Source organism: Misgurnus anguillicaudatus, chromosome 5 (assembly GCF_027580225.2).
Source record: "Misgurnus anguillicaudatus chromosome 5, ASM2758022v2, whole genome shotgun sequence".
NCBI lineage: Eukaryota > Metazoa > Chordata > Actinopteri > Cypriniformes > Cobitidae > Misgurnus > Misgurnus anguillicaudatus.
Window position 1 is genome coordinate 29,413,915 of NC_073341.2, and position 20,635 is coordinate 29,434,549.

General features: G+C 39.3%; 1 protein-coding gene and 1 long non-coding RNA gene across 3 annotated transcripts in view; one reads left to right on the plus strand and one right to left on the minus strand.

Annotated features, from left to right (window-relative positions):
* Positions 1 to 20,635, plus strand: part of trabd2b (TraB domain containing 2B) — a 77,990-nt gene that overhangs the window by 39,655 nt on the left and 17,700 nt on the right. Inside the window, exons 3-4 of the mRNA XM_055168812.2 lie at positions 12,522 to 12,668; positions 15,781 to 15,955. Of these exons, the coding sequence (XP_055024787.2) occupies positions 12,522 to 12,668; positions 15,781 to 15,955 (322 nt within the window). The remainder of the gene's footprint in view (positions 1 to 12,521; positions 12,669 to 15,780; positions 15,956 to 20,635) is intronic.
* Positions 1 to 20,635, minus strand: part of LOC129414716 (uncharacterized) — a 53,636-nt gene that overhangs the window by 18,180 nt on the left and 14,821 nt on the right. The gene's annotated exons all lie outside the window — the stretch shown is intronic.

Below are 20,635 nucleotides of genomic sequence, written 5' to 3' on the forward strand. Positions count from 1 at the left end.
TGGGCTTAACTTAGCTTCCTCTTCTAGACGTTACAATGTTGAGTCATAGTCGTTTTTAGAAACACTTACATTTTATATAGAGACAGAGTGCAGTTATGCTAATTTGAAAACCACGCCCACCAGGGGAAAACAATCCAACAGTCTCCATTGACTTTGTATTACGTGAGGCTGCTTCCTTGTCATTTCTGGCTTATAACAAAAAGCAGAATGATGCCTAAAAGCTGCTGTGTGACAAGCTGTACAGCTAACAAGCTAAAAAACCTGTCGACCCCAAAAGTGGATCGCCAACTACGTTTTCCTCCAGTGGACGTAGTTATAATAATAGTAGTACTATGAAAAGTTGCCTGTATCCACTTTTGTGTCTTTTTTTGTCTAGCTGTGTTTTGGTCACTTTTTAAGCTGGTCTTGTTGGACTTAGCTGGTCAGGCTGGACGACTAGCTGACCCACCAGCTTTGCCAGGCTGGGAGAACTAGCTTAAGGCTACTGCCACCTTAAACCAGCTAAAACCAGCTACCAGCTTTTGCTGGTCTAAGCTGGATTTTTCAGTAGGGTGCATATTAGGCCGAAAGCATACGGTTGCCATAGTTGTGCAAGTCACCCTTTTTCTCATTTCAATACATGTTTGTGAATGACATGTTTCAGTTATCCGTATGAAGCTTGCTCACTCTCATGAGTCTATTGTGGGTGTCATTTATGCAATTACATTTACATTTATGCATTTGGCAGATGCTTTTATCCAAAGTGAGCGTATTAAAGCTATACATTTCTTTTAGGAGTATGTCTGTTCCTTGAACCCTTGAACTATGGGGTGCTAACGCAATGCCTTTTGCAATCAAAATGCGGTGCTAACGCAATCAAACATGTTTGATATTTACAATTTGGAATGTAAATCACTCAGACGTGATTCGGAGCAGTAAAATAACACCACAACTCAATCTCCCGATCACAAATCTTCAAGTGTGTGGCACAAAAAATTCAAGAAAATTAAGGGGAAAAGAGAGAGAAAGAGAAACAGATGACATAACATTGCTCAGTACATACTTTCCATCAGAAATAAATGTCATTTCTTTCTTCAGACTTTGAGCCAGCCAGCATTCATTGAGCTTTGGCTTTCCACACAACCATACAGTGACAGTCTGCATGCATTTGCTCCGCCTAGATCTGTTCATACTCTCGTAGGTTTTTCTTGTTGCTGACAGGATTGTTTGAAATACATTAAAACCGACTGAGCGACTTGACCTCTTCAACACAATGCAGTTGTCTTTCTACATGCGCACACATATGACAGCACACACACATCCATGTACCTTGTCATCAGACCACATGTGCAGTACTGTACACACAAGACAAAGTCAAGTCAGCATTTGCCTGCCATTAACCAAACTCAAGCTACACACACACATTTTCTGCTTCTGTTTTCTTGTGTGGGACCGTAGCTTGCAGGCAGGGCTGGCACTGCGTATGTGTGAAATCGGACTTTTCTGCACATGATTTGCCGTGAAATGGCGTGTTTGTTTGGGCTTGGGCTGCATTGAGTTGTAATCTCTGCACAACATGAAGTCACAGACGGGCTATTGAATCGTACATTGCGTCCGATCCAAATACAACACAATTGATGGACGAGAGGTAAACTCAAGTCTTTTAATTTTGATTTTTCTTTCAACTAGCTGTGACTGCAACATGCAAGAAACCATGTTGTCAGTCACTTGGTTTCCTTTGCGTCATAGTGGTAGTACCAGCCAGAGTAAAATCTCAGTGGCCCATACTCTATAAATTATTATGGGTTGTTATTAATATCATAAATATTGTACGTAATAAAATTTAAGTACACTCTTAAAAATAAAGGTTTCAAAAATGGTCTGTGTCAGGCAAAGAAGCACCTTTATAATCGACAGACACTTTCTGTTGCACAAAAGTTCCTTTGTTGTGGAAAATGTTCAAAAAAAGGTAAGAAAGAAATAGTTCTTCTATGGCATAACGTGATGAATCAACATGGGGGATGTAGTCTGTCCAAATTGCATTCGCACTACCCATTATCATACTATATAGAACATACTGTTTTAACGTTCAATGAGTATATAGGGGTGCGCGGGGCACAAACTAATGCAGGGTTAATTGTAACACGGACTATTTATATTGTTGCACAGGGTTGAGCGATTTTTTTTATCCGGTATTGTTTTCACGCTTCAAAGCATTAGGTTGTGCCCCTCTCTCCTACTGTACTTCATCTGATTCAGTATGTATTGTCACAGAATGCGATTTCAAGCCCTCAGTATAATTTTTTTTACGTGTACGCGAACGTACTTGCACAGTCGAATGCAGAGCTTGCAAAGCATAGTTAATTTGACTCGTCCGTGTACAGAGGCGCTTGACGTGTGCACTGTAACAAAATGCAATCTCCTGGGCAACATACTACATTATTCCTACATACGCATGCAAAGTATGCATATTTAAAAAATACACACTTTCTATTCTGATGATGAAATTTACTTCACACGCAAGCTGTGTCCCAATTCAGAGGCTGCGACCTTCTAAGCATGCGACCTTAAATATGAGCACTCGGTCTTTCAAGGTGGCAGCCTCAGAAGTCCACGAAGAGAACTGAAATGAGACGTCTAACCTTCGGACGACCCATAATTGGCGTCACCTGCTGCGCCTGTCAGCAGGACATAGCGGAAACGTTTCTGACTTATTAAAATAAATATGAAATCAGAAAAATATTAATTTAGTTTAGAAAATATGACACGTTGATGTAGATTAAACTATTCAACAGTATATTAAATTAAATTAACCAACCTTAGAAATATATGCGTCATAAAAATAATAATATTGACACAAAACATAACTTGTAATACTAAAACAGTGACAAACTTTTTTTGATAAATACACACTTTTATTTAATGAAGGTTTTAATTGTTTATTTTAGAATATCCAGCCGCCGTTGCAGGCGCGCAATGAATCTTGGGATATCCTCGGCTATTAAGGATCCATTCGTTCTATCCTTAACAGTGCGGAGAAATGAGGACGCATTTTGAGGCTTCATTCTAAGCATCCTTCGAATTGGGACGGCCTTACCAGCCTGAACTCGCGCTGCTATGACGCAATCGGTCTTAAAATACGTCCTTAGAAGGTCGCAGCCCCTGAATTGGGACACAGCTGCAGTGTATGACCCTCGAGTATGCGTATAAACAAAACTATACTTCTAGCCTCAGACGCAGGGTGAGTGTTAGTTGGAGTTTGTTGGTGTAATTTGTTGGATCAGTGTGAATTAGCATTTTAAATTAAGTTTCTATTCACATGTATGGTCATTATTAACATTTTTGGTTCCCAATCCATGCATCAATTTCAATGCATCCCTTACACGCAGGTAAACACAAACACATGAACTACAAATCAGCCAAAACAATCACACTCTCACATCCAAATAACACCAACTTAAGAGTACATGAAAGGAAAGCAGCGCAGGGAGGAGATGAAAGGAGAATAAACATTTTGCTGAATATGAATCGTAGTGCACGAGAGAGAGAGAGAGAGAGAGAGAGAGAGAGAGAGAGAGAGAGAGAGAGAGAGAGAGAGAGAGAGAGAGCAAGAATAAGAGCAAGACAGTGAAAAAGAGAGAGAGACAGAGAGAAAGAAAGGTTGATATCACTGCAGGTTTGGGTGGAGAACGGCCCAGCTGTGTTCCAGATCTGATCTGTGACTGTAAGCAGAAGAACATGACACACATCCCTAGAGTCTGTAACTCTGCCTGCTTCTAATTCACGCACACACACACACACACACACACACACACACACACACACACACACACATGTTTGCCTGTATGAATGAACAGCAGCGGTAGGACCCCAGACTTTTTTCCCAGTTTCTCTGCGCATTTATCTTTATATTAAACGTATGGGCTGCGCTCAGGTTTCAGGACAGCCTCCAGCAAGAATTTGTGAAAAATACAAATCATTCTGGGAGAATTACGCTGTCGGAGGGCATTAAACGAAACGAAAGCCGGTCCTGGAGATAAGAAAGAACTTGGAAGAACTTTCTTTCTCTCTTCATCTCAACACTGGAATGAGCATCATATGGTTAAGATGCTATCAGACGTCTCAGGGTCTGATAAACTCTGAGCAATGGGAGTCTGTTATCTTTCCCGGTGGGAGGGGTCACTATCTTCAGAATGTGAAAGGATCAATGCTGTACACAAACACACACGTTTGTTTTTCTATCATGCCGGGACTTTCCATTGACTTCTGCCGAGATAATGTTATTTTCTATGCGTAACCCTCACAAAAAACGTATAGAGGTCCTTTTGTGGAAAGCCCAACACATTTCCCTCGGCTCTTATTGGCAAATATGACTGCATAGCTTTTACTTGCTGTACCAAATAACTTTGTACACTCTTTAAAAAAAGAGGTTACTAAAAGCATTCTTTATCATCCACAGAACCTTTCTGTTGTGCTATGTAGTCGAGGAAGGTTACGAACGGACTATAAAAGTAAAAAAAAAGGTTATTTTCAAGAACCTTTAAATGAAAGGTTCATTGGGGAGCCAAACGTGTTTTTTTCCATTGCATGTCTGTGAATATAATGTATACACTCAAGTTAATAGTTACACAGAATTCACCAGAAGAAAAACAGAACCCCCCCCTTCCCCAAACACACACACAAAGTTTAATAAAAGTGCCGAAGCCCCATGCAGCTCAGCTCATCTTAACCATGGTGTTTGTACAGAGATGCTGGCTTTCAGGGTGCTGAGTTTGGTTTGACCTTTGACCCCACACAACAATGCTTTTCTCCTCCTCTTCTGTTTATTCATCCCTTCATTTCGTCTCTAGCGACCGGCCCGAGAGTTTTTCTCTTTTTCTCTGTAACTCCTCATAGCACAGAAGCAGCTGGAACGCTGAGCCACAGTTGATTATTTTCCTCTATTTTGGCCTTGTTTTCCCTTTTGTTTAAAGGGAAAGAATTGTTAAAGATTTCTCTACTGGTGCTGCCAAGTCAAATGGCAGAGTTTGTTTTTGGACAAGTGTAAAAGAGAAGGGGAGGGGGGGGGTGAGAGAAAATAACATGGGAAACTCTCCTCAGGATCTTATTAAACAGACACTGCAGTGGCCTTTGAGACTGAGTGACTGACTGGATGGAGAGATTAGACTAACAGATAAAGAGATTTATCTGGCAAGGGAGGCAGAAGAGAAACGTACTAAGCTGGACTAACATGCCACAAACGTCTCTTTGCGGTAACTCAGACACCCCTGCAACTCCTGGAAAAGAAGAAAATAAAGTATGCAAGGTAACAAAAAACTGGTCCAGAATATGCAAACGTCTGCATTGTGTTTCCACACGGTATACAGTATGAGCTTACTGTATGCTTACAACACTTTCCACTAATAGAGTAACAGTTTCGCATAAACAAATGTCTTAAAGGGATAGTTCACCCAAAAATGAAAATTCTGTCATCATTTACTAACTAGCATGTTGTTACAAACATGTATATATTTCTTTGTTCAGTGTATTGCTTGTGTTTTCAAAATATGTGTTTGTTGCTTCATGTAAACCATGTGCATCACGTGTCCTGTCAAAACAAGTGCCCGCCGCACACGCGCCAAAACAGTCCATGACAAAAGAGACGCCCACACTCACAAAATACACACAAGACACTCTCTTAAAGGAATAGTCCATTTTCTTAAAACAAAATCCTGATAATTTACTAACCACCATGTCATCCAAAATGTTGATGTCTTTCTTTGTTCAGTCGAGAAAAAATTATGTTTTTTGAGGAAAACATTCCAGGATTTTTCTCATTTTAATGGACTTTAATGGACCCCAACACTTAACAGTTTTAATACAGTTTCAAATTGCAGTTTCAAAGGACTCTAAACGATCCCAAACGAGGCATGAGAGTCTTATCTAGCGAAACGATTGTCATTTTTGACAAGAAAAAGTAAAAAATATGCACCTTTAAACCACAACTTCTCATCTATCTCTGGTCCTGTGACGCGCCAGCGTGACCTCACGTAATATGTCATCACGTCAAGAGGTCACGGATGACGTATGCGAAACTACGCCCCAGTGTTTACAAGTGTGGAGAAAGAGGACCGTTCCTACATTGTTATATGTGGAATGATACTAAATAATGTCTTTTTGTCAGTTTATTGTTTTAAAATGGTCCGCAAATGTGCGTTTCATATATGTAACACGTGACCTTTCCACAGCATTACGCAATAACGTGAGGTCGCGCTGGCGCGTCACAGGACCGGAGATAGAAAAGAAGTGGTGGTTTAAAAGTGCATATTTTTTATTTTTCTTGCCAAAAATGACAATCGTTTCGCTAGATAAGACCCTTATGCCTTGTTTGAGATCGTTTAGAGTCCTTTGAAAATGCAATTTTAAACTGCATTAAAACTGTTAAGTGTTGGGGTCCATTAAAGTCCATTAAAATAAGAAAAATCCTGGAATGTTTTTCTCAAAAAACATAATTTCTTCTCGACTGAACAAAGAAAGACATCAACATTTTGGATGACAAGGTGGTGAGTAAATTATCTGGATTTTTTTAAGAAAATGGACTAATCCTTTAAATGTAAAAATGACCCAGAAACGACAATAGTAGAACTTCAGCCTAAACACTAGCATATGGCATTAACTAGCATAAAGCGCTAACTCAGCAGTCACAACCAAGGGACAACCTTACGATCTCTCTGATGAAGCCAATACGGAAGTGATTTAAACTGCAATTCATCGACTGGCCAGTAGAGGCTGACTCCAAATAGGGAGTCAATTCCCATAAGGGTCTACTGGCCAGTCAATGAATTGCAGATTAAATCACTTCCGTGTTAAAATGTCCAACTTTAGAGCAGAAAAATATGTTTACAGCCTGGTACAAAAAGTGTTTTGGTCCATATAGCTTATTCTGTCCTTCATGACAACTGTGAGAGAAGTGAATTTTTTTGTAACTCACCCATTTAAATTATATTAAGCCTTAAAGTTCTGCATAATTAAGGGCGTGGCCACTTGAGTGAGGGGTGAACTGGCACTCCTGCCATTAGAAATGAGCAAGGGGGGTGTGGTTTTTTTTACCCATTTTCGGTTATCCGCAAGTGATGCGCAGTGACGCACGGCCAACATGGTGGCGGCAGGCACTGCCTACTATCGGCTTCAAAAAAGTTCTTCACAAACCTAAGAGTGACGGACACTACATCCATATTTTTTACAGTCTATGGTCACAATGTGTGTGTAATTTAATGTTGGGGCATACATCCTGACTGAAATGTCACAGTCGGTGTAATGTTGAGATTGGCCTGTCTTTGCATGCACGAGATTTACATAAGAAGAAGGAAACAAAAGTGTTTGAGGCTCACAATATGTCATTACAATTACCATGCCTAGGTAAATACAGTTTTACATTCTATGGCACCTTTAAGACTTATTTTATAAGACTTTTTTAAGAATCTTTTAGATGCTAGTGTTCTTGCATCAGGTGGTGTCCAAAATAAAGAATACAGGAAATAAGAGAAATAGCGTATGAAAATAATAAATAGTGCAGATGAAAGTCAAACAACCATTAAAACCTCAGGATTTCAAATATCTTTCTCCCTGTGTACAGCATGTTCTGTACTGAAGGATTACTAAAAAACATCAAAATAACTATGATTATTGCAAAATAGAGTAAAGCAAATGAACAAAATGTGCTCTATCGCAGGTAGGGTGCAGTCCAAAGTAACAAAAAAGCAACGGCAAACTCTAATAATAGTCTATTAACGATCAAGTGTCATCCTTAGAAAGTGCTCAGCTGCTGTCAAGTATAGTTTTCTTCTCTTACTGGATACTCCGAGGCTGATTTTGGCTCACGCTGCCCACCGACTGCACCTGTGCCCATCTGCACTTTTCCCATAATGCCTCTGACCATTCTAAAAGCGACTAAATCACAACCAGATGTGGAGCACATGTGTATTATTTATTTTGCCATCTCCTCTCCTTCTATCCCTCTGTTCTTCACCTCGTTTTTACCTCGCTCTCTGTTTTCTGCTTTCCTGTCATCTGCCTCATTTACACTTCCTTACTTTCCATAAACAAAGATGACCATTGAGTTTTAACGCTGGAGAGTCAAACCGAAATGGGAAAGTTCAAATAAAGGTGTGAGAGAAATGATGCCACATGCTGCACGTTGATCGCGTCGAACCAGCAAATCTGGAACAGTAACATTACGTAAACAAACAAAAGTTCAATTGCTTCCATGCTCACATGTGTTAATAAAATCGAGTATTTTTTTCCCTCCTCACTTGGGAACATTACTTGAGAGTTAACGTACTCTTGTTTTTTGGTTTCCTTTCCTAGCTTGGTCTTTTTCTGTTTATTCTCTCCAACCGCTAATGAAATTTTGGAATGCAATGCTTGGAAGATGGTTAGACATTCCAGAAGCGGACGGCTTCTCCAAGCTTTGTTGTGTGCCGAGGGGTTTCTGTGTTTAATTGGGAGACACATAGAGTCCATCTGGGTAGATCGCACACCTTACATCCTGTGAAATCACTGTTACCGAAAATGAAAAGAGAGAGAGAGAGAGCTGAAGAAATATGCTTTTGTTTAGCACAATGAATGCTAAAGGCTGTTCACACTTCAGCACATGATTTGTTCCTACACACTTTTGCCATTTTTCATTCCAAATAAAAACACACACACACACATACATACACATGAAACATCGGGCCATATTATCCGTGCACTCTCGCACTTCGTCCATCAAATGAAAAGAAATGGAGAGCAGAATGATCTAATTCTCTTTCCTGGCTCACTCTCATCTCATCCTCTCCATCCCACACTTTAATCCCTCTATCCATCATATCCCAGCCATCCTTTTATCTCCGTTTCTCGTGTGGAATGCGTTTAAGGTTAAGGGAACCCCTTGTTTTTGGACACCAGCACCTTCCGCTAATTTTATTGTGCCCCCGTCGCAGCTGGCATCACTAAAAAGCTCCCAAGGGTGAGCACATACCACGGTACACAGAGCCAGGGCACATCTGCTCGAGAGGGCAACACCCCGACATGACGTGGCAACGTAAAAACGGAGACAATAAAACAACACACGCAATATCGAAATAAACGGCCAGCGATTACAAGGCCAACAGGAGGTCGGCTCAGAGCACATGCGGAGTGCTGGCTGGATTTGAAGTGAGATAGATGGAGAGCATTTGTGCTGTTCTGGTGCTGGATTGATCACAGCCCATTTTGGGATTATCGCACTGGCAGGGGGACAGAGGTCTGCAGAGCATTGGGCTGAAAATAGATCGTTTGAAAATGTTTAATAGATTAAATATGATCCTCCATACAAACACACACTGACATTACACATGCAATTGGAAAAGACTTAATAGGCTTTTCTTTATTTCATTTCATGCTTTACTTTTTCTTGTTTCATTGACAGGACGCACAAATAAAAAAGGGAACTGAGCAAAGGGATACAGACTTAAACTCCTGCATTAGCACAAAGGCTAAATATGTGTGCCAAACACAATATGCCACAACATGTAAGCGTTTACATTTTAGGGTTGCAATCGTTTATTTTGGTAGTGGAGTAACAATGTTTTTTTTTACATTTGAGTAATCATTTTTAGTTGACTTAAGTGAACACAGGTCTAAGGATAAGGCCAGTGGTTTACATTTTTACTTGCAATGCCCAACAAATGAAAATATTACTATGCCGCATATTTTAAACAATGTGTCCAAGGCCAATCTCTGTGTTTTAAGAAGGAGCTACTTCATTTCATTGTATTTGTGTAGTAAACATGTTGTTTCAAATCAGTTATCCAATGTCAGAAATTAACAAGCCATTTAAGACAACAGTATACTTAATGATCCGCAGTTGTTTTACATCACAATGTCATGTGATTATGTGAATAAATTATATTTATAGCTTATTAACTCTTTCCCTGCCAGTTTTTTTGTCACGATTATTGAGTTTGGCTGATGGGTAATTGTCTAATGAATTATGACGATTTTAATGCTTTGACATTTAATTCTTATACATTTTTTGTTTGTTCATGAAACAGGGCTCCAGACTAACTTTTTCACTAGGAGCAAAGTGGCCCCCAACGTACAAAATTTTAGGGGCGCAACCAGAAAATTTATGGGCACAACATGCTAACCAATTCATCACATTTCTACTTAATTCCACTGTATTACTAATAAATACTGTGATGATAGATGCAGAAAGTACAATGTGTTGTTTGTTGTGGTTATTTAAATTAAATCATTTGTCTTATGTTTGTAGTGGCTGCAAAAAATCAATTCCTTACAGATACTAAGAATAGCATCCTTCACTTCCCTAAATTTGAAAATGCCGTTTTGGAAATGTATGTTTTACCTGGCAGTTTGTACTGCTTATCAAAGTTTTGCAGCACTTGTTTAATTGCTGTTTTTTCCACTGTACTGAATGGCTTTGCAATGTATCGCATCACACTGTCAGTTAAGGGGCGCCATCTGATACAGTATCGTTTATTCAGGCTCTGCAGCTCCCCCTTGTGTTTTTAAAGAAATGTGCAATCATTGCAGTGATCTGAAATCATCGCGATGAGGTCAAACAATTGCAATGAGACGATTATTTAAACATTGTGACAGCCCTAGTTGCCCGCCGACCTTTTTAAAACCGCTGGCGGGGAAAGAGTGAATAGGTTATAAATGTAATTGATTTACATGATCACATGTGAATTTTAGAAAAGGTTTACAAAATGCCATCCAGAAAATTTTCTTCTGTAAACATATAAACATGCAATATATCAAATGAAAGAACAGACCTTCTGCTTTTAAACAAACAAACAAAAAACATTTCATCCTATATTCATTTGTTCTTTTTATCACCTCTCAAATATTGTTAGGTTTCTTCAAAAATACAAAATTTTGAGTAAAAAGCTGATACAATTGCATTTTTAAAGGACTTTTGTTAGATATCAGATTCAGAACGATTATTAAAACATACACAGAGTTTTCTATGTTTTTTAATGAGTTGATGCTTCAGTGTTTATAAGTTGGGTAAGAGCGCTACCTATTGGATACTGGCAGAATTATAGATTCCTGTAAAAACTTGTCAGGTTTACGGTAGAGAAGCATTTTCTCTTAATTGACAAGATAACTTATCAATGGCGGGGATAGAGTTAAATTCAAGTAATTCAAATTTAATTGAGTACTTGCCCTAAAATGGTTAACTTTAAAGGTCCACTGTGAGGTTCACAGCTCACCCCTCACTTTCGAAATGTGAATCTAGTATGGTAGCCGCCACAGGACAAACATATCATCATCTAAGACAACATACTAGTAATAAAATGCGCTCTGTAGAATAGTTTGTCCATTTAGGGCTACTATAGAAACATGGCAGCACAAAATACGTACGGGACACGCAGTGTATGGAGATAAAAACAGCTCGTTTTTAAAGTAAGAAAAATAATTCAGTTCATGCAAGGTCTTTATAAACCACTAATAATATAATTATGTATATTATATTAGAATTCTGTCAAGTGTTCTTAAAAGTACACAATGCACCTTTAAAGTGTAGTACAGTTATTATGCAGTACAGACCAAGTACACAGTACATTGTGACCTGTGCTCAGCTCTCCCAGCACTAAAGTGAAAAGGACAAACTTTCATTTGAGCCATTCTTTGTGATGCAAGGACTAAATCTTCTGTAGACTTTAAGCTAGTATATAAATCAGTCAGCATCACTGCTCTCATACGCCATTTTCATTACTGTATTTCTGTCACATGCACTCACAAACACACTCTCTCTGTAAATCTCAGAGGCAATTAGCATGACAGGTCCCAACCAGAATAGAGGGGTGTAATTGAGTACACAAATCAACTGACCACACATGATCGGGTACCAATGTGTCAACCAGCGAATGCATGATGGCGTGAAATTTAATCTGCCTTTCCATCACAAAATAACAGAAAAATGTACCCTCCTCCCATTTCCAAAGGCCTCTTCTGTCAAAATGCTTAACTGTGATTGACAACCAGAGCCGGGCTATTCAGCCAGTCAGGAGTGGCGTGAAAGTGGAGTGGGCGGGACTTTGAAGTCTAAGAGTTTGGGGACTGCAGCTGCAGTGTCGCTGTGGTCTGTGGCTGTTGCACACCATAAATCCTCTCTAAAGTGGGTTTATTTTCTATTTTAATGGGGCTGTAAATTTACGACCTTTGGACTCTTAAGATAGTCTTGTTTTAAAGGCGCACTCCCTGTCTTCTCGCACAATCACTCTCCCTTATACCGGTTGCTCTGGAAACTGGACATTTTATGCAGCATATTTACGGTATGTCTGCCCTTATGTTGGTGTAATATTTGGCCAGTCCTGAAGGAAAAAATTCCCATTCCATGGACTATGTTTATAGGGTGTGAATAAATAAAGTGTGTGTATGTGAACATGTTACATATTTGTGTTCGATGTGACATCATCATAGTGTGTGTAGAAGAGAAAATGAGTAAGTTTGTGCATTTTATGAAAAACTGACTCTTTTTTTACTCTCTCGCTTTCGCTCTCTTTCTGCAGGTGCTGTTTGCTCTAAACCAGACTCTACTGCAGCATGAGAGTTTGCGTGCAGGCATTCTGCAGGACTCCTTTACCACTGAGGACCTCATCACACACTACAACTGTGGAGACCTCAACTCTATCATTTTAAACCATGATACATCACAGGTACAGACACACCTTAGACTGTATACTAGTGAGTATTTTTATCCTCATCAGTATACAGCATACATTTATAAAAGGATCATTTTCATAAATGGTAATTAAACGTCTATACCCTAACTGTGCATCAATTACATTTAAAGCAAAACATGATTTAGCATTTTAAAAATTGAGGATCACTTCAAGGTGTCCTCACGAGAATATTTTATTATGTTTCCCTTCACTTTTGTGGACTTTTTTTTAAACATTTGTCCAAGTGCCTGTACTCTAACACCGTTGTTTTAATATTAAGCTAATCATTATGTCCAATCTCCTGAACCTAACCCTAACAGAAACACTTTTGCATTTTTATTAGGAAATTTAGTATGTTTCCTTACTTTTGTAATAAAAGCAGCTGCTAAATACCTAAATATAAATGTTTCTTAAAGGGACATTCCACTTTAAAAAAAAAAGGCTCATTTTCCATCTCTCCTAGAGGTAAATGTTTCATTCTTACCATTTTGGAACCCATTCAGCTGATCTCCAGGTCTGGCGGTACCACTTTTAGCATAGCTTAGCATAATCCATTGAATCTGATTAGACCATTAGCATCGCACTTAAAAATAACCAAAGAGTTTTGATATTTTTTTCCTTATTTAAAACTTGATTCTTCTGTAGTTACATCGTGTATTAAGACTGATGGAAAATTAAAAGTTGCAATTTTCTAGGCAGACATGGCTAGGACTCTCATTCTGGTGTAATAATCAAGGACTTTTCTGCCGTAATATGGCTGCAGAGGGCCCAATGATATTATGCACTGCCCAAAAATAGTCCCCAGCTATTGAAAGTTACCAAGAGTACTATTTTTGGGCGCTGCATAATACCATATTACGGCAGCAAAGTCCTTGATTATTTTGCCAGTTTGAGAGTACAGTTCCTAGCCATATCGGCCAGAAAATTGCAACTTTTAATTTTCCGTCGGTCTTAGTACACAATGTAACTACAGAAGAGTCAAGTTTAAATAGGAAAAAATATCAAAACTCTTTGGTTGTTTTTGAGCGCGATGCTAGTGGTCTAATGTGATTCACTGGATTATGCTAAGCTATGCTAAAAGTGGTACCGCCAGACCCAGAGATCGGCTGAATGGATTCCAAAATGTTAAAAATCAAACGTTTAACTCTAGGGGAGCTGGAAATGAGAATATTTTCAAAAAAAGTGGAGGGTCCCTTTAAGCTTTCTTTCATGGGGTCCGTTGCTGGTCCCCACAATGTAAATGCTGTGTTGTTTCAACCCATGGTCGGGTATACTAGATAAACCCAACCGTTGGATTAAATTAACCTAGAAAATGCCCATAACTGACCCAATCATGGGTTAAAACAATTCATCATAGTTTCATTTAAACCAACGTCTGGATTTGTCCATATTTTATTCAATCATGGATTAAAACAACTTTCAACTCAGTATTGGGTCATAAAAAGGACGAATTAACTCAGAACATTTTTACATGTGAACTAACAATGGGTTAAAACAACTTTCAACACGGCATTGGGTCAAAAAAGGACGAATCAACTAGGAAAATATTTAGATGTGACCTAACAATAGGTTAAAACAAAGTTAAATTACAACCCAATAGGTTGGGTTTGTCCCTTTTTGAACCTATGTTGAGTTGAAAATAACTTTAATAACTAGTGTAGGATTTACTATTTTATACTTTCCAACCTCTCATAAAAACCCACAGACGATTACAAATGCATTAATGAAGCTTTGCATCTGGTCCCATTCTTATGCATCAAATTACTTAATATGCGAGAATTTGTGTGTGTGCATGTGATGTATTGAAGTCATTATGAGCTTAAAATTTGAGCACCAGCAGCTTCCTTGTGATCGATGGCCCACAATTCTCCACTTCACTTAAACCACACACACACACACACACACACACACACACACACACACACACACACACACACACACACACACTTCTCTCTGTTCTTCCATATTTCCTGCAAAGGTCAGACACAGGGCAGCTAATGGCTCTACTGTATGATAAGTTATCAGTAAGCTCTTATTTTCACTGCTTTCCGACTCTTGATTTGTATGCCGTGATGCAGACCTCCAACCATAAATGCACATTTTGCCTGATACGTTTGGAATCTTGAACTTTTGTACATATTTATTTTAAGCCTTACTGCTAACAATGTTAGAGGATCCTAACCTGTCCAATAGCTCACAAACACCTAGAGTTTGTGCAGTGAGCGTGTTTTTGAAACTGTAATGCGGTAAAAAACTGTAAAAGCAGTTTGGATGCTCCCATAAGTTAAAACAGTTAATCTGTCAGAACACACAAACACAATGGAGCCAAAGGTTTGACTTTCAGCTCTGCTGTACTTTAGTTTGCACTTTAGGAATCTCTCAGATAAACACACACACACGCGCACACGCACACACACAATTTAGATGTTTCTGAGCTCTGGATTCTAACAAGAGGCCACCTTGGTTGTTTCCCTTTTAAGTCTCTTTCTCTTCCTCTGTCCCTGTACTATTATCCAGTATAATGATCTCTGGACTTTGTATAGCTGGACAGGACATGGGAAGTGTCGTTTTCATCAGTTAGAGCTATAGGACCATAATTGCACCCCATAACTATATATATTACCCTAATGCGCTGTTATGATCCAAAATGTATATGTAGCGTTGCCAAAAGGTCTGAAAACAGATCTCCATGGACCACATTGAGTACTGATCAACATCACACAATCACAATGTAATGTTTTATTCTTGTAATAGCCCCTAAGACCAAATTGAATAATTTATCTCATTTTCTCTCATTTACATCCATGCATTTGGTATCTATGCATATTTTATACAGTCAGTTTTCTGTTATCTTCCATTTTTTACTTTATGTCTGTTTCTCCATATCTCTTTTGTTCGTCCATCTGTAAATCTAAATGCATTGACAGACCCAGCCAGTTGTAGCTGTAGCTTATTAAACAGCACTTGTTTGAATGTATAAATGTCTTTATTTAAAAGTCTTGCCACCCAGTTTCTCACACACATACAGGTGCATGCCAGGCCTTTAGTAACCTCTCTCTCTCTCTCTCTCTCTCTCTCTCTCTCTCTCTCTCTCTCTCTCTCACAGCTTCCACATTTCATCAACAGTTCCCTGCCAGCTCACGAGCGCTTGACGGCACAGCAGATTGACAGTTACCTGCGTCAGGAGCTCATTTACAAACGCAATGAGCGAATGGCACGACGCGTCTCCGCCCTACTGCAGAGAAGCCCCACACAGAGCTTCTTCTTTGCTTTCGGAGCTGGTGAGTCACATGACCTCACAACCATCACAGACACGTGTACACACCATCATCTGAGAAAACATGCTGGTTGACAACACGAAGAGGAGGTCAGGTGACATTGACAAGGGATTAGTCCAGCTACACACACATTCCTCCAGATGGTGGTTAAACCAAATGGCCCTCAAAAGTTTTTGCTGCTGAGAAACACACATCCCTTTCATTGCTGCTCTATGTGCACCTGTGTGTGTGTTTGAATGCTTACACAGTATGGCCGAGACATCTTTTTCCAATTCATTTAATTTCACTATTTAAAGCTGCAATCCATAACGTTTGCCTCTCTATCGCCATCTCTGTTTGAAACTTAAATCTGCAGTCCCTCTATACTCTACACAGATTTGCATTTAATTACATTTACATTCATACATTTGGCAGATGCTTTTATCCAAAGAGACTTATGCAGGGTTCACACCAGACGTGGTAGACGCGCAAGCGCGAGTGATTTACTTGTTAAGTCAATGCAAAGAAGCATTTAAGTGGCTTTCACATAGGACGCGGTGTGCGCTGCGCTATAAAACCCATTCACTTCAATGGCTTGTGCTGCACGAGTGCGTTTTTTTGTTGTGTCATGCAAAGCGCGAGCGCAGCTCATGCCGCGGTCAAAGTTCAAAATAGTTTAACTTTTGCGCTGCGCTCTGTGAAGATTACCCACGCGGCCAATAGAAACTGGGCGTCCAAACAAGAGCAAAAATCAAAATGGACGAAAAGCTTATACCCGGAGCTTTATAATACAAGTTTACGCTCCTACAGAGACATCGGAAGGAAAGCTGTGTCATGGAAACACCTAGCAATTCAAGTTGGCATGTCAGCTGTGTTTTAAGTCAAGAAGCTTGTTGTAGGTAGGCAGCTTAAAGGTGCAGTGTGTAATTTTTGGAAGGATCTCTTGACAGAAATGCAAAATAATATACAAAACTATATTATCAGGAGTGTATAAAGACCTTTTTATAATGAACCAATGTGTGTTTATTGCCTTAGAATGAGACGTTTTTATCTACATACTGAGGGTCCCCTTACGTGAAATTCGCCATTTTGTGCCGCCATGTTTCTACAGATGCCCTTAACAGACAAACTTTTTTCACTAAGTTGTCTCCGACGATTACATGTTTTTTTCCGGTGGCGGATACCTTAGCTTCTCTATGTGTTTCAAAAGCGAGGGGTGAGCAGTGGACTAAGCCGTTGGTTGCAATTCGCAACATCACCACTAGATGCTGCTAAATTTACACACTGCAACTTTAAAGTTACGTGAAATAGAGATGGGCAACATCAGTCTCTGTATTCCTCATTCACTATTTAACCCAAATATAAACAATGTAGTAATTTATTGAAAACCCCGCCTACTTTGGTCTGGCCAGCAGAGCGCTAATCGCTTGGCAGCGCTGAACCCAGCGGCGAGGGAAGCGCACACCACGTCCTATGCGAAAGCCGCATCAGGCATCCTGCGGCGCAGTACGCGCGAATTGAACTTTGCCCTGGGAAATACGCGAGTTGAAAAATCTGAACTTCGGCAGATTTCCGTGTCGCGTTAACTAATCAGGACCTTGCTGTAGTAGTGACGTAATTACAGGAAGCGGAGTCGCAGAAGCCCCTCCCATTACGCAAATTGCCGCGTGAATGTCATGAATGACTACAATTTCAAGAGTGAATGAAGCGAGTAAACTCAAATGTTCAAGCGTCCAACTACACACGAATAGAGCGTTTTTGCCGCCTCTACCACAGCTGGTGTGAATGCACCATTACAGTGTACACATTTTATTTTATTTTTTGTATGTGTATTACCTTGGTTCAAACCCACTGTCATGTCGATACAACACCTCAACGATGAATATATTTACACAATACTGAAATTAAGTCTCTGTAAGCATAATTGTAGTTTAAAAATAACAGATGGCCAAAAAACTAAGGTTGTGTTGTGGCACAGTCACTGGTAGTTTACATGCACATTAAAGTGAGCTGTTTGTTTCCATTGCCATTCCAGGTAAATACCACTAATGTTTACTGAGCTCTGCATCAGGTCCTTGGGGATAGCTGTGGTGTGTGTGTTTATATTTGTGTGCACTAATAGTTTAATTCTAATGTTTTCTGTCTGTTACGACTACAGGGATGACTACGGGGAGCACAGTTAACAGTAATGACTGCGCAAATAAAAATAGTGTAAATATGTCACAGCTACGCACTTTATGTGCCGATACAACCATAGCAGGGAGACTGAAGCTTCTTTGGTGTTAAGGTCCATCAAAATGTGTTTGTTTAAAGCTCTTGTTTGAGTTACTCACAGTTACGCTGCGTTTGCCTTGGACCATTTCACAAGGAAACGGGTCAGAGCTACTGACATTAGGAGCTAAAAACCAGGACTCGGAGGGTTCTACAGTTACCATAATGTTCCTTGAGGCTTTCTGGGGGTGATTACAATATAGTACATGCTGTGCTGGTAAAGTGGTTTGAACAGACCATCCATCTTTGTTCTATGGCCGTCACCTTCCTTTTTTGATAATCCAAAGCATGTTTTTCTACAGGAAGTCTAATGGCACCGGCTATGAAGCTCTCTTGGGAAATCATACGCATATGTACTCGCACATACCCAATGCCCTGACCTTGGGTTAAGTTCACCTTAGTATATAGCAGGAAAATCTGTTGTAAAAATTGGTTAGATAATAAAGTGCTATAGTAGAATTCTCAGTGTTATGTGATGGAATTACTGCCCCCTTCTGTTTTGGAGTGGTAAAACCACTAGCTTGTGGTCGGAAATTAAAACGTTTACCATACTTCTACGCACTGGTGTCAAAAGTATTTACATTCATTACTCAGGTAGAAGTATAGATACCAGGATTCAAAAAAGACTTCTGTAGAAGTTGAAGTATTAACTATCAATTGGGATGCACTAGGCCAGTGGTTCTAAAATAACTTTATAAATAAATAAAATGTATTTTTTGAGTAACGACCCCAAAACTAGCCATGTCCTTCTTGCTGGAGTGTGACGTGATTTGTGTCACTTGCAAGTGCGATGTCATTAATGACTCACCCTCATGTCGTTCCAAACTCGTAAGACCTCCGTTCATCTTCAGAACACAGTTTAAGATGTTTTATATGTAGTCCGAGAGCTTGCTGACCCTTCATTGAAGATCTACGTACGGTATACTGCCCATTTCCAGAAAGGTAATGAAAACATCATCAAAGTAGTTCATGTGACATCAGTGGGTCAGTTAGAATGTATTAAAGTATCAAAAACACATTTTGGTCCAAAAATAACAAAAATTACGACTTTATTCAGCATTGTCTTTTCTTCCACGTCTGTTGTGAAGCCCATGGGAGACTAAAGTCACCTGACTGCAGTGACGTGGATGACGTGTTATCTGGTGCGCCCCAGCTGTTTTTTTTTGTTGTTTTTTGTGCACCCGGGCTTCGTTTACAGTCTGAGGGAGACACACGCTGTAAGTTTAAAAAACAACTTTGCAAACATGTCTGAGGATAACACGTCATCCGCGTCACGTGACTTTAGTCTCGCACATGCGCTTCATAACAGACGCAGAAGAGAAGACAATGCTGAATAAAGTCGTAATTTTTGTTATTTTTGGACCAAAATGTATTATCGATGCTTCAACACATTCTAACTGACCCACTGATGTCACATGGACTACTTTATGATGTTTTTATTACCTTTCTGGACATGGACAGTATACCGTACATAGATTTTCAATGAAGGGTCAAACAAGCCCTCGGACTAAATCTAAAACATCTTAAACTGTGTTCTGAAGATGAACGGAGGTCTTACGATATTGGAACCACATGAGGGTGAGTCATTAATGACATTATTGGATGAACTATCCTTTTAAGGTTTGGAACGACACATTATACTTTAAAAGCATTTATTTTTATTTTAAGGCGCAAAAGATAATCTTATTATTATCTTTATAATCTTATTTAATAAAAATAATTTTAACTAACTTTACAATGTTCTATATTATGTATATTATTTCATCTCAAAATGACAAATCATATTATTTGTCAATTTATCTTATTGTCTGTTTTTAATCTCGCTTTTTAAAAACTTATTAAAACTAATATTAAAACCCTGGCTTCATTTAGGCAGTTTTAATAGATAGTTTCTGTTTGTCATCAGAGTGGTGATTCTCATTCTTCTTCAAGTCTTTCATCTCTTTGGCTTTGTTCTTTTGTGAATGTGACCTTATGAGACTGCACAGTTGCATAACCGTCATAACAGGTCAACTGATAAGCAGTAACACACCAGGATGGCACATCTGTTTAGTGTACCGTTCACACACATAGACACACAAAAATCCTAACAAAATAATGGCTTAGTACGCTATTTACTATGAAATTTCTTTTACAAACATATTTATCATATTGTAATTATCAGTAAGCTGAGCGTGGAGAGAGCATGTGTGCTGTTTCAGCAGGTTCTCATTTGCTTGGTTCCTTGGAGTTTCGTAGTCTTATTGAAAACATCCCCAGGAATTTCCTGCGATGGCCACGGCCCAGGCACTGCTCTATTCTTTAATACACACTAAAGATGTCTGTGTGTGTGTGTGTGATTGAGAGATAAGACTACTGCAATAACACAGGTGCCAATGCAGTCTGTTTCAGTGAGTGCATGGATCCCTTTCGATTTCTTACTATGTTTGTATG